General features: G+C 48.5%; 1 protein-coding gene across 4 annotated transcripts in view; it reads right to left on the bottom strand.

Moving 5' to 3' along the window:
• The window catches only part of MYO18B (myosin XVIIIB), a 236,605-nt gene that overhangs the window by 122,410 nt on the left and 99,772 nt on the right, over positions 1-14,423 (bottom strand). For all 4 annotated transcript variants that reach the window (XM_057525933.1, XM_057525934.1, XM_057525931.1 and 1 more), the window contains 4 exons: positions 13,931-13,996; positions 9,139-9,267; positions 8,178-8,321; positions 6,616-6,705 (listed from right to left, as the gene is read on the bottom strand). In XM_057525933.1, the coding sequence (XP_057381916.1) occupies positions 6,616-6,705; positions 8,178-8,321; positions 9,139-9,267; positions 13,931-13,996 (429 nt within the window). The remainder of the gene's footprint in view (positions 1-6,615; positions 6,706-8,177; positions 8,322-9,138; positions 9,268-13,930; positions 13,997-14,423) is intronic.

The raw sequence follows: 14,423 nt of genomic DNA, 5'->3' as shown, positions 1-14,423 counted from the left end.
CTGCTCCTTCGCAAATGAAGCACTCAAATCATTTTGCCATAACGTTGTCTTTTGACTAAGCCCCGTCAAATGGAGTTCCCACTGATGAGGCAACACCAAGTTTCAGCCATGGTTCTGCGGCTGTCTCCCCCCTGCTGAGATGAGGGTGGGGTGCAGACGCCGTGAAGGGGGCTGGGGGTCTTCAGGAGGCACAGCCCTGAAGGAGTGTCTGCTCCCCAACTGTCAACAGAAAGTCGCTTCCAAGAAAGGAGAACCGTGTGGAAGGAGATGTGGCAAGAGATACTTTGTATTAACGTTTCTCAAAGTGTGATCCCCGGACCAGCAGGTTCAGCATCACCTGAGAACTTATTAGAAACACAGAAGCTCCAGGGCCACCCCAAGCCACCGACTCAGAACCTCGAAGGCCGGGATCCAGCGATCTACATCCTGACACGTCCTCTCGGGGATTCTGACACACATTCACCACTGCTCTAACACAGCACAACCCTCCCGCGTCAGAGTCACCTCAAGGCTTGGTGAAGAGGCACTGAAGGACCCCCACCTCCAAGATTCCCTCCTGGGTCAAAGCCTTGAGAGATGGGACCAGGGAAGCTACAGGGTTAACAGCTCCTCTGGATGATTCCGATGCTCTTTAAAGTGCAAAAGCAACCAATATAAATCAACAGTAGCTTTGCCCAGGTCGTGGGTGGGAGGTGGTGGGGAGGGAAGGGAATTAGAGCCCTTTCTTCAAATAGAATCTTACTTGGGCCCCAACATGCTACATTCCACCAAATCTGAGCTGCCACTGATTGTAAGATGCACCGTTACAGAATGTAAGAAACGAACATGCGGCCAATTTTTAGTGTTAGCTGCCAATGACTGTTAAGATGAATCCTGAGTCCAGAGATGTACAAAGGGAGAAAATAATGTGCATCTGAGAATCGATAAAAACATAGAATGAAACCAAAAAAGTGCATATACTGTAATGGATGCAGGTATGGGAGTCCTGGAGCCCTCTGACCTCCTCCTCACCCTCTGGTGGGTCTGAAGAGACACAGGGCTTCAGAAAACACTTCAAATTACCGCATCAGAGAAGGCAAGCCACAGAGTGGAAGGCATGTGTACTACTTACATTGAGCAACTGACCTTATATCCACGGCATATAAAGAACTGCTACAAATCAACAAGAAAAGCAATAGAAAAGATGTGAAAGACCACTTTGCCAAAGAGGATAACCAAATAGCCAAAAACATGTGAAAAGGTGCAAATTAAAATCACAATGTTGTACAAGTGCACACCCACCAAAATCGTTAAATGAAAAAGGCAGATAATGCCCAGTGCAGGTAAGGGTGTAGAGCAGGCAGAATGCTCACCTGTGGCCACGTGCAAGTGCAAACCGACACAAACACGGTAGCAAGCTGTTTGGCAGCATCTACGAAAACTGAACACAGAAATAACTTAAAACCCAGCCATTCCATCCCTAGGTGTATTCCTAACAGAAATGTATGACCTGTGCACCAAAAGACACGTGTGAGGCTGTTCACAGCAGGCTTGTTCTTTACAGTTGAAAAACAGAAACAACTGAATGTTCCTTTAGAGTAGAAGGGGTTAAGAGTGGTCTCTGCGCATAATGGACTACTCTACAGCAAAGGGAGGGAGTGATCCACCATCACCCATGACGAGGCGGATGAATGTCACAAATGATGTCAAATGAAAGAAACCAGACACAAGTGAGTACACACCTTTGATGAATTTAGGCAAAGTGCAAAAACAGGGAGAAAACTAATCTATAGTGTCAGAAGTCAGTTTGGTGGTTACGGGTGGAGGGTAGTGGCTGAAAGGGGGCACCAGGGGGGAATCTGAGGGAAGCTGGGAGTGACCTGTGTCACACTCTGGGTGCTGGTTGCATTGGTGTGTCCACTTTGTGAAAATTCACTAAGCTGTACACTTAAGATGTGTGCACTTTTGTGTATGTTGGACCTTAACATAAAGTCTAAAAGGCAGGAGGAAAGGAGAAACAGGAGGAAGAAGAAGAGGCGGCAGAAAGGGGGGTTTGAGGAGGAAGAGGAAGAAATCCTAACACTCAGTCATCTTAATGTGCTTCCTAGATAAAGTGCTGCTTCGACTCCTGGCTGAATTCTCTTTATGGCACTGGCATCACACCCTTGGCTTGTGTTTCAAGGAGATGCTACCAAAAGCATTCCTACAGACCCCTCTTGTATTTACTGTGTGAATAGTACCCTTGGTGCCCTTTTAATGAGGATTCATTGGAGAAACTTCTCTAATATCTAGATTATCTCAATACCTTGAAAAGTTACTCTTTTCTCAAGCAACAGGTGCGTGTGTGTATGTTAAACCTAGGCACAACATGTCTATGGAATATCCTGTTTTCCTCTTTGCTTTGGTGCTAGGAAGCTCAGTGTCAAAATTTCGGCCCACTTTTAATGGTTCCACTCACCCATTCTGTGTCTATTCTGTACCTGGGGCCAGGCTGACGTGATAAGCAAGACTCATCCCTGCCCTTGGGTTCTCCCAGTCTAGCTGGGACACAGGTGATTAGGTTGCACCAATCAATGCTGTGAGGGGAAGGAAGCACAGGGCCAGTGGTAGAATATAGTGGGGGCCTAACCCACCCTTAGAGGGTCAACGAAAGCTTCTTGGAGGAAGCACCACCTGAACTAAGTAAGAAGGGATGACCCGACATTTACCAGGTGAAGAGGGTGGAGAGGAATGTTCCAGGCAGAGGGAAGAGCACAGGCAAAGACTGTGAAGTAAGAGTGAGTCTGAGGCCAATGGTAAATGTCTATATTCTAACTCTTTCCCTGGTTTTCTATATTTCTCAAATCTTAGTTCCCTTTGCTCTGATTTTCTTAGCTTTAAATTTTTGTCTTATTTTTTCAAGGCCCCATGCATTCAACTGTGTGTGATACAAAGACAAAAAGAGCCTGGAAAAAAAAAAAAAGAGCCTGGACAGAATATTCCGTAGGTGCTGACATGTCTATGCTTGGTTCAGGTCTCAGAAGCCTGGCTCCCTCCCTCTCTCCTCCCAGTGTCCCATAAGCTGGAGCTCTAGATGCTAAAGGTGCTCACCGCATCCCTCTCTCCAAGTCTTGCCCAGCAGCTGACACATCGCAAACCCCCAAGTCCAACCTGACAGCTCGAGATGAATGACCGCATCAAGCGTCAGCTCAGTGGGAAGGAATTTCTACCGGGAAGTCACTGATATTCCCCACCAGCCCACAGAGCTCCAATTTTTTGCTTCTGCTGCTCTACTCATGGCTACTTCCGGCAAGAGAGGTCAGGCCGCTGGCCCTCTGGAGCCTCGATGGAGAATGTAAGGCACTCTCAGTGGTCATTTCCACTCCGCCTCACAGTCTCGTCCGCGAGGGGGGCACCGGCTCATGGCGCAGCAGCCCCGCCCGCCCAGCTTCTCCTAACTCTGTGTGCAGACGTGACTCTCCCTTCCAGGGGCCCCTGCCTCTTGCCTGACCACAGGAGTGGGTGTGGATTAAGCAGACAGAGAACCCTTGGTGGGGAGAGTGGACACAGTCACGGGCAGGATGAGAAGGGTGGAAAAGAGACAGCCCCTCCACCCCAACTTCATTCCATGTCCCACGTGAGCCAGCCAGGCTCAACTCAGGCTGTGAACGTAGGGTGAAGGAGGAGTTATGTTGGCTTGATGGTGAATCTAATTACAGTCCCCATTAGCCATCAACCAAGCCAAGCAATATTACCAGTAATGATAACATCATAGTCTCGCTGGTAGAGAAAGCTCTAGTTTTGCTCTGGACTGAGCTTTATCTCATGTTGCTTCAGGACCTTTGCACTTGCTGTTTCTACCCTTCCTCCAGATCTGCACAGAGATGGGTACAGCAAATCGTTCTGATCTAGATTCAAATATCTCAATCCACAGAAGCCTTCCCTGACCACTCAGGAAATATTGGCCCCCACTCAACCTCCCTCCACCGTTACCTCGCTCTGCTTAATACCTGCAGCACTCCACAATCTGAAACCAGTTTGCATGTTTATTTACTTGTGATCTGTCTCCCTCTATCGGCCTGGAGACTTGGTGAGGACAGGGACTTTGCTTTGTCCCTGGCTGTATCCAAGGGGTCCGGCTGAATGCCTGCCACATGGGAGATGCTCAGACATAGTATGTGATGAACAAGGGAATAAATAAGTTCCATCTGAACTTCACCAGAACCCTGTGAGGTACCCAGGGTTTCATGAAGAAAGGCAGTGAAGCATTCAACTAGGGTGCAAAATTGAAGGGAGCACCGAAAACCTCAGAAATCAAGATAAATTAAAAACGTTAACGCAATCTTTAAGAAAATCAAAATTAATGCCAAAAATCTGTGATGACTAAAATATTAAACTTTTAAATAAAGAATCAAGACAGGATCCCACCGTGCAGAGTTCGTCACTTGCCTCACCCTAATCTTGGCCCGCAAACCCTGCATTTATTTAAAATTCTGATATTCTGCTCATCCTGGATTTTTTGCATGCAATTTACCTCTTAAAAGATACTGCATTAGGTCTTCCCTGGTGGCACAGTGGTTGAGAATCTGCCTGCTAATGCAGGGGACACGGGTTCGAGCCCTGGTCTGGGAAGATCCCACATGCTGCGGAGCAACTAGGCCCGTGAGCCACAACTAATGTGCCTGCGCGTCTGGAGCCTGTGCTCCGCAACAAGAGAGGCCGCGATAGTGAGAGGCCCGCGCATGGCGATGAAGAGTGGTCCCCACTTGCCGCAACTAAAGAAAGCCCTCGCACAGAAACGAAGACCCAACACAGCCATAAATAATAAATAAATAAATAAATAAAGGGGAAAAGATGGTTCAATTTGAAAAAAAAAAAAGATACTGCATTAAATATTATTTATCTCGCTGAGTTTTTTGGTGCCCCTTTCAATTCTGTGCCCCAGACACGTGCCTTCCTCTCCTCACCCTCATCCAGGCCCCGAGAGCTGAGTGGGATGGCAAGTTTTCCTTGGAGAGCTCTTTCGCCGTCTCCCCACAGCTCACTGACTGCGCCCCACATAATACAGAATGAAGACGTGTAGGGGTCTGTAATTTGAGATCGTCTCCTTGGGGCAGGGCCATCCGGTTCATGTCTTCATCCCCAGCCCACGAACTCAATCCCCAGCCAAAGAGAGAAAACACCGGCCTGCAGTCACACACTCCCCCAGCCCAACCTTCCCCAGTCACGTGTCCCTTCCATCCCCCAGAGTCGGCCACTACGCAGAATCTGGCATTATTATTCCCATGAATATCTTTACACCATAACGACTTAGGTATATTCCCCAATGTATAGTATTGTTGTGCACATTTTAAAAATTGATATGTACTGTAACATATTTTAGGCATTCTTTTGTAAATTAATCCTTTTCCTTCAGCACTTTGTTTTCGAGGGCAGTCCATGTTGGTTCATGTATCTCTGGTTGAAGGGTCAGGAAACATCTTCTATAAAGAGCCAGATAGTAAATATTCTTAATCTCTGAAGGTCATACAGTCTCTGTCACAACTACTCAACTCTGCCTTTGTAGCACAAAAGCAGCCAGAGACTATGCACAAATGAATGGGCGTGGCTGTGTGCCCATAAAACTTTACAAAGAACAGGTGGTGGAATGGATTTGCCCTATGGGCCACAGTTTGCCCGCCTCTTTATCCATTTTCACTTTGGTAACTCAGTTTTTAGTATAACAAAATGTGTTCATCCATTCTGTCAACAGACTCCCTTTTGGGTGTTTCCATTTCTTCAACATGACAAATGCTGCTGCTATAAGCTTCTTGTCCTTTCATTTAGGTGAGAGAGATTCTCCTGCAAGTGTGCCTAGAAGTGGAATTGCTGGGCCACAGGGTACAGGCAGCTTCATCTTTCAGAGATAATGCTAGATTGCTCAAGAGCCATGAGATCAATTTACACTCCCACCAGCAGCATGAGTTCCTGCTGCTACGCACCCCTGTCAGCACTTGGCTACATCAGACTTCTGGATTTTGCCCATTGGAAGCGTGAAATGACACCTATTGTCGTGTTAATTTACATTTCCTGATTGCTAGTTAGTTGCTCATCTTTTCATGAGTTTATTGGCCATTTGAATTCCTGATCACAGAAACTCTTGTTCCTGGGAACTGCCAATTCCTAATTTTTGCCCATTTTTTTTAACTGGAGTGTCTGCCTTTTTTCCAGTTGATTTGAGGAAATTCTTTACATATCCTGGTTACTCTTTGTCAGTTATATGAGTCACAAATTTCATCTCCAAGTATGTGGTGTGTCTCTATTTTATGCTCTGACAATCAGAAGTTGATTACTTTACCCGGGGTCACAGTGATCATTTTCCCCCTGCGATTTGTGCTTTTGTGACTTATTTAAGAAATTCTTCCCTTTGGAGCCAAATGACATGGGCTTGAATCTCAGCTCTATACTTGCTGATTGTGTGGCCTGGGGAAGGAACCTAATATCCCAGAGCCTCCGTTTCCTCCTCTGTAAAACGGGGACAGTAACAGCATACACCTCACAGGGTTATTCTGAGGCGGCGTGAAGGCACTTAGCACAATGCCAGGCTCATCCTCATCATCTTCTCCATCAGCAGACCTCCCCCCGCACAGGGACCCCGCACAGGAGGGATGGGGCTACCTTGCTCTCCAGCAGGTCTGTGTTCTGCCGGAGATCATTCCGAGACCTCTCTGACTTCTCTAGCTTCTGTCTCAGCGCTGTAAGCTCCGCCTAGAAAAGCAAACACCTTAACAGAAGCCATTCTGGACTGGAGGTATAGGTTCCATGTATACAATAAAGAGTGGCCAGGGAATGAAGTAGGCAATTCAGCAGCCTATCTGTGATGACACCCAGATGCTAAGTTCCTACGAGGGATGTTTCCTTTGACCATTTCTGAATATCAATGTCTCTGCTCACGCAAGTCTGGTCCACACCAGCCCGGTCTAGGGGCTGAATGCAAATCCTCAGAACAGGACCGCTGCTTACCCCGAGACTGGGCACGCCCGAGTGAGACGGGCGCGCAGCTCTTCATCTTCCCCAATTATCACTTTCTGGCCAGTGGGTCAGCACGAGGTTTACAAGACCACCATTAGGAGCAAGTGAAATGCCCACCCACTGCAGGCTGGTGGAGTGAACCATGAAACACACACACCAAGGAGGATTATGTGGCCATGAAAAGAGAACAAGGAAGACTTCTTTAAAAATGGGAATTCTGTGACAATATATAAATGTATCACATTAACATGTTGCACACCTTAAATTCACAATGTTGCAGGTCAAATATATTTCAATCAAAATATTTTTTTAAAGAAAATCCAAAAAAATAGACATGGCATGATTCTTAAAATATATTTTGAAGTGAAAAATGCAAGTTGCAGAAGTAAACATAGTATGCTACCTTTTGTGTAAAAAAGAAAGGAACCATTAGTTCAGTGTGTGTGTGTATGTGTGTATACAGGCATACTTTGTTTCATTGAGCTGGGCTTTATTGCACTTTGCAGACGTATTTTTTTACAAATTGAAGGTTGGTGGCAACCCTGTGTTGAGCAAGTCTATTGGTGCATTTTTTCCAACAGCATTATTTTTTAATTAAGGTATGTACATTGTTTTTTTTAGACAGAATGCTATTGCACACTTAATAAAGTACAGTGTCAACTTTTATAGGCTCTGGGAAGCCACCAAATTCACGTGACTCACTTTATTGTGATATCCACTTTATCTCGGTGGTCTAGAACTGAACCTGCACTATCTCTGAGAAGTGCCTGTATTTGCTAATTTTTGCAAAAAGGAACAACAAGCAGGATAAACCAGAAACCAATCAGAGCAGTTATCTATACCAGGTGGGTGCTAACGGGGTAGAAGGGAGAGTAAGGGGAGTGCCCCCTGAGAGGTAAGAAGATAAAGGACTCAGAAACTCTCGCCTTGAGTCTCGCGGGGATGAGCAGTAAGCGAGCATTTGCACGCCCCGGGGTGGTGATGGCGCCTCTGGCCAGTACCCACTAGCCTAGGGAGGAGCTGGCCACGTGGTGCAGGGCGGTCTGTGTCAAAGGGAGCAGAGGGATATCTGCAAGGGGGCAGCGAGGGCTGTTGGTGGAGCATTCCCAGATGAAGAGTTTCGAGGGGTGGGGCACTGGGTCTGGATGCAAACACTAAGGGCCGGGGGGGGGGCGGGGGGAGGCGCCCTGCCTGCCCCGTGGACCCACCTCCTTGGCGCGGAGCTGCTCCTCCCCGATGGTGGCACTCAGCAGGGGCCGAAGGGAACCCAGGAGCTGCCACCACGGCCAGTCCTTGACCGCCAGGAACACAGCCACGTTCTTCTGGATGCACTGGGCAGCCAGCCGGTGAATCTGCAGGGGAGGGAGAGTGGAAACTGAAGGGCCTTTCCCAGCCCAGCTGAAGGAGGCAGAGGGTGGCAAAGGGGGTAGAGGAAATGGGTTTATCCTAGTGGAAGGGATTGGGTAAACTTAAAAAAAAAAAAAAACCTTCCTTTCATGGAGTCAGGCTCCTGGCATCAATATTAGGCCACAGTTTAATCTTGCATCACCTAATAATAATAATACAAGGAGTAGAAAACATTACGTAACACAACAGGGTCACCTCTTACATGGGGATCAGGCTCAGAAGTCACTGTGCAAGGCAAAAACTATCCTCAAAAATCCCTGACACTGCCCGCGAGAAACAGTGGCCACGATCATGTCGCTAGTTGATATTTGGTCCCAAAGGCCTCTGTGGCCAGGTCCTGCCCACGTGCTCTCTGCTGACCCATGAAAGCCAAGTTCTCCAGAGATGGGACAGGTTGAAACCATTTCCAACCCAGGAGGGCTGGGACAACCTCGTGGATATCCTGACCAAGGCTCACATCGGTGGTGATTTGATGTCAGGGTCCCAGAACAATCATATCATCTTACAAAGTGTCTACTGAAGTCTGACCACTCGGGGTGGGTCTGCGGACCAGCAGCCCCGGCACCATCATGGGAGACGGGCAGACCCCCGTGCTCAGCCCAGACCCACTGGACCAGGATCCACACGTTAACGTCCCACTGGAGATTCATGCACAAGAGGAAGTGTGAAAAGCAGGGATGACAGCCCCCGGACCAGCACAGATGGTGCTTTTCCAGGAACCAGCACCCCTGCCAGGTTCACAAGGCACTTGGGCCCCCGCACCTTCAGCTTCTTGAATTCCTGGCGAAACAGAAAGCCCTTGCAAGCCGCCTGGAACAAGATGATGCTGTGAGACACCAGCTTCTCCCGCTGCTTCTCCAGCCTGGAGACCACGCCCGCCTTGAGGAAGACCTGGAAGGAGAGAAGGCTGCAGGTGACTTCTTCGCTGCCACCGAATCAGACTGCCTCAAGTGGGAGGGGCTGCCGCTCAGACCCCAGTTCTCCTAGATCTACCCGAAATATCTGTCAGTAGCTGCCCTTGACTGGGGGTCTAAATGGTCAAAGCATCTTGTCTCCTGATGCCTCCTCTTTCCCTTCTTCTGGTCCCTGGATGCTCAGAGTGTGGTCCACGCACCTGAGTGTGGTCATCGTCACCTCCTGGGGGTTTGTTAGAAACGCAGCATCTCAGGCCCCACCCCAGAGCTGCTGAATCAGAACTGGCATTTTCATTTAATCCCCAGGGTATTCATGCACACACTCATTTGAGAACCACTGGTAGGACAGACCTGCCTAAGCGTCTCTGTGCACCGGAATCACCCAGGGAAGGTGGTCAATGCACATTCCCAGGCCCCACCCCAGGATATGCAGAATCATGGGCTTGGTGTCAGTCCTGGGTGTGCATTCTTTTTTGATAAGTGCTGTTGGCCATGAGACAAGCGCCACCCCAGAAATACTCGGTCCTGCCTTATAGGGAGGGGCAGAGAATGTGGGGGAAGTGAGGGCAGCCCTCCTTGGTCAGGAGGGGATGGGGCCTGGCTGGTGTCACCGGCGGGAGGTGTAGGCACTGAGCAGAACACAGCGGAAAACACAGTTTCCAGGCCTTGGCGCGTCAATAATGGACGAGGGCCCCTGCAGCAAAGTGATCACTGCCTCCCCGGCACCCTCGCAGCTGCCCCCAAGAGACTGCAGGGAACACGGGAGGGTTTTCAGAGAGAACCGGAAGCTCTGGGGCCAGGCCTGCTCCGGCCAATGCGGTGGGGTCACTAAAGTTGGTGTCGCCTCCCCAGAGGCAAAGGAAAGACACTCTGCTGCTGGGATATGTATGAGTCAGTGACAGGGGAGGGTTACGTTTCAGACGCCTTCGTGCCGCTTATTTCTAAGCACGGTCCTGTGCGTTTCTTTGCCAGATGTGGCTTGTAGCCCCAAAGGTGTTCAGTTTCTCTGGAGCCACTGGTGAGCTCCACCTTGATCACTGATATTGTCAAGTAATCCATGACATTATCAATCAATGGCTACCATTGATGGAGCCCGCCTGTGTTCTGGATCTGAACCAACCGTTTGGTATGCAGGCAAAGCGCTTTACATGCAGAATCTTACACGGTAGTTACAACAATCCCCCCATTTCATGGAGGCAGAAACTAAGGCTAAAAAAGGCATGTGCCAACAATCCTCCACCAGCAGGTGGTAACACCGGGATTTATTTCCCTCTCTCCGACTCCAGACGAGACTACAATTGTCACTGAATATAATTAACATTTGCATGGCATCTACATTTTTCCAAAGCTCTTTCTCCTATGTCCCATTTTAATATGCAGAACAGTCCCACGAGGAATCTGTCAACTTAAGGAAGCTGCGTCACTGACTCAAGTTCACATAGCTGGTGGCCAGCAAAGCTGAGACTTGAACCCAGAACCTCGAGTCCACGCCCTGTACCCGTTCTCAATGTCGGCAGGAAGCTTCATTTCCTCGCTCACATGATCCAAACACCGGGAGTTTGAGGCTGAAATGCAATGTGATTCCAGGTGGAACAAAGGGTCTCAATCGATTCTCCGTTCCCTTAAACCCATTTTCTGTAATGAAGACCACTCTGCTAATCCCACGGTAAACTTTTTCTCAGAGGGAAAATGGAAATTAGCGCAGCCAATCGGTGCTAACTCTGTTTTGCAACCCTCCATCGCTTTACAGAACACTATCAGCCAGGACTACCAAGACAATTAGCCTCATTGAAATAAAGACACGACTGACTCATTACCCATCAGATTGCCTCAATAATGACTGTATTAATTTCACAAGCTAGTGAGTCCCAAAAGCTGCTATAAAAAAAAAATCAATGATCAAAGTGACGACAGCGCTAGTCCATATATTACAAAAGGCAGCGAGTGCTGCCAAAACCGTTATTAAGTATGAGGCTTTCATTAAAAAGATAATTGGAAACGACCATACGCAGAGTGGGAATAAGTCATCGCCGCTGCAGAATCTTAGCTTGATTTTTTTCTTTTCCTTTTAAGAGCATACTGCCGACCAGAAGGCCGACGGCATGTGGAATCCCGCCTTTTTCATAAATGTCATGGCCCTCGGCACAGGCTTCGATAAGGTACCGGGGGCTGAGAATCACAAAGAAAAATCTAAATTATTCACTTTTCAGGGGTCCAGCTGCTTATCGGGCCCACGCAGAGTGTAACATCCCAACATCCCTATCTTTAAGGGATCTCTGGGAGCCACTGTTAGGCAAGCCAAGGTTTAAAAATCTAATATGGCAACCGCTCTCCTTTCTGGTATTGCTGAGGAATTAGCTACCCGTCTCTTAGTAATTTTCCAGATTAGAGGAGTTTAATTCTTTAAACATTAAAACGCTATCCTGTTTGACAAGCATCCTGACCCCATTGGCAAATGCCTGCCACAAGTGATGACAGCCAGCCTCTGTAATTTACTGATTCCCACAGCCAGCTTGGGAGGTAGAGAGCAGTGGGTCCATTTTACAGATGCGGGAACTGAGGCTCAGAGAGGCTAAATCACTTACTCAAGATTCACACAGTTAGGCAGTGGTGGGGCCTGGGTGTGGACCAGGTCAGCCTGTTCTCTTCCCCTATTCACAGCCTTCCCACCTACTAAGTGCCGAACCCTGCAAAGCGTGAGAGTTGCATCTGCCCTTAAAGATCTCAGTCTATTGCCTTGCCTGGCTTCCCAAAGGACACAGTGACCTTGATTTGCTCTGGACAGTTTCTTAGTGAATGCCAAGTATTAATAATAATAATGTTTTATCATGGGGATGTTTTTGGCTTGTAGACATCTTGCCTCGCCACTGTGAGACTCTGTATAGCGACTTTTCATCTTGCTGTTTTCTTCCCTGCTCTGCAATAGTTGATGGGATCACAGGGACTGGTTTTGAAATTCATGAAATAACTAAGTAATTTTATCTAAACAGTGGTTCTCAAACTTGAGCATGTACTGGAATCCCCTACAGGGCATGTTACAACCCAGACTGCAGGGTTCCATCCCCAGAGTTTCCGAATCAGCGGGTCTGGGGCGGCACCTGAGACTTCTGTTTCCGGGAAGCTCTCGGGTGCTGCTGCTGCAGCTGGCCTAGGGACCACACTTGGAGAACCACTGGTCTAGAAGGATGACGTTCCTGGAGCTGAAGAAGAATTCCTCTGATTCAAGACCATAAACACCTGTGTGTAAAGAATTTGCTGTATATTTCCATTAATAAACAATAGAACCCACAGCGTATCGAAGAGAACTTGGGGGTTGGACCAGTACAGGTTTCCATGGGAGCTGTGCTCCTGGCTCCCTAGAGGACCTGGAAAAGGGGCTGACTTCCCAGAGCTACATTTTCCTCGTCTGTGAAGAAGGGCTACCGTAATTATCTCAGGAGAGACTGTGAGGGGAAAAGAGGAGTAATACATGGATTTGCCTAGCATAGCACCAGGCTTGGGGTGGGGGCCCGGTCACCCAGGGGTTTATCTCCTCTACTGGACGCGCCCACAGGGCTGCTGCAGCTCCCAGCAGATCAGTCAGGTTGGAGCCATAGCAGACCAACAGCTTCAACCCTAGGCTGCAGAAGGACCAAGAAGCCTGCGGGGAGAGGCTAGCGTGTCTAGGGGGCAATGACCAGCGTGAATGACTGTGAGCTCTCCGAGGCAAGAGGTGTGATGGGGCGGCACGCTTCACTTTGCGAGAGGTTCTAATGGCCAATAATGCCACCAACACTTTACACGGTACCTGAACGTGGAAGGCAATTAATTGACAAAGGTTTCCTGGGTGCCATTAATCAATCAGTAGATAACTAAGTGGGGAGGTGGTCCCTTGGTCTCTTCTCTCTCCAGTTTGTATTTCGAAACGTTGTCCCTACTCCCCTGCCCTCCTCCTGGGTCCCTGAGTGTCCAACCTCTGTTCCCCACTCCCCACACTATGACCCAGGGAACGCTAGTTCTGGGAGGTGGTAATGGGTCTTCCACAAAAACAAAAGGGTGAGGGTTCCAGGGTCAGATCATTTGGGGAGCCCTAAACACTGTATGTTCCCTCTTGAAAACTTACAAGATGTATGAGCATATTAGGGCTCCATGAAATTCTTCTCTAAAGGTTTCAACTTTTCTGGAAGGGCTTTTGGCTCAACACCAGCTTGGAGAAATCTACATCTCTCAGCCCTAAAATCATGTACCTTCTTCTCATGCCCTCTCCTTTCACTTACTGCTGCTAATCCGCTAGGACTACTGTTGTGTTACAGTTGGTTGCAAAGCAAAAGTTACAAGGCTCGGAGTGAAGATGGGTGTTTCTGAGGTTCCGAAAGTCCTACCTGAAGTCCAGATGTTAATTCTCCAGACCACTGAGGTCCCTGGGAGTGTTACCTCTAATAAATGATATTCCCCAATGTTATTTCCTCCCACATTATAACATTTTGTCTTAACAGCCTTGTCACATAACAAGGGCAGAAATCACTTAGCCCTGTGTTCAGCCCTGTCTGGTAGAAAGGAGACACACAGAAGTAGTGGATGCTGAGGAAGGACAAGACTCAGGTCTCACGTGTGTCCCTGATGTCATGGGTAGAACGGCAAAAGGAAGAAGCTCTACTCACCTGGCTGTGCCCCACGGCCACTGTCTTCTTCTCCAGATCCAGGGTCTGCAGGAGCTCTGCCACAGCCTGGGAAAAAGAGGAAGACAGACTGAGGGCAGGAGACTCCCGAAGTGGAAGGTCAGCTGGCTGCATGGCTGAGGGATGCACCGGGAGAGAGAGGGTGACCCCACATGTCCGTGAGCTGACAGAGCTCCACCTCCCCAGGTAAGTGCGGAGGATGAGCACGTACTGGGCACCTACTGTGTACCATCCACCCTGCTGGGACCTTCACAGACACCACCTCGTTCCAGCCTCACAGCAACCCTAGGTGGGTCGTCATACTACCATGCCCACTTCATAGAGGAGAAAACCACAGATGCAAAACTCAACGGAAAATGTGTCTGCTACGGAAAACAGTATGGCGGCTCCTCGAAAAGTTAAACATGCAGTTACTATATGATCTAGAAATTCCACTTCTAGATAGATACCCAAAAAAGTGAAAGCAGGGACTTGA

Source organism: Balaenoptera acutorostrata, chromosome 13, assembly GCF_949987535.1.
Source record: "Balaenoptera acutorostrata chromosome 13, mBalAcu1.1, whole genome shotgun sequence".
Taxonomy (NCBI): Eukaryota; Metazoa; Chordata; class Mammalia; order Artiodactyla; family Balaenopteridae; genus Balaenoptera; species Balaenoptera acutorostrata.
The sequence above is the reverse complement of the archived record's forward strand: the minus strand, read 5'-3'. Positions and strand labels throughout refer to the sequence as shown.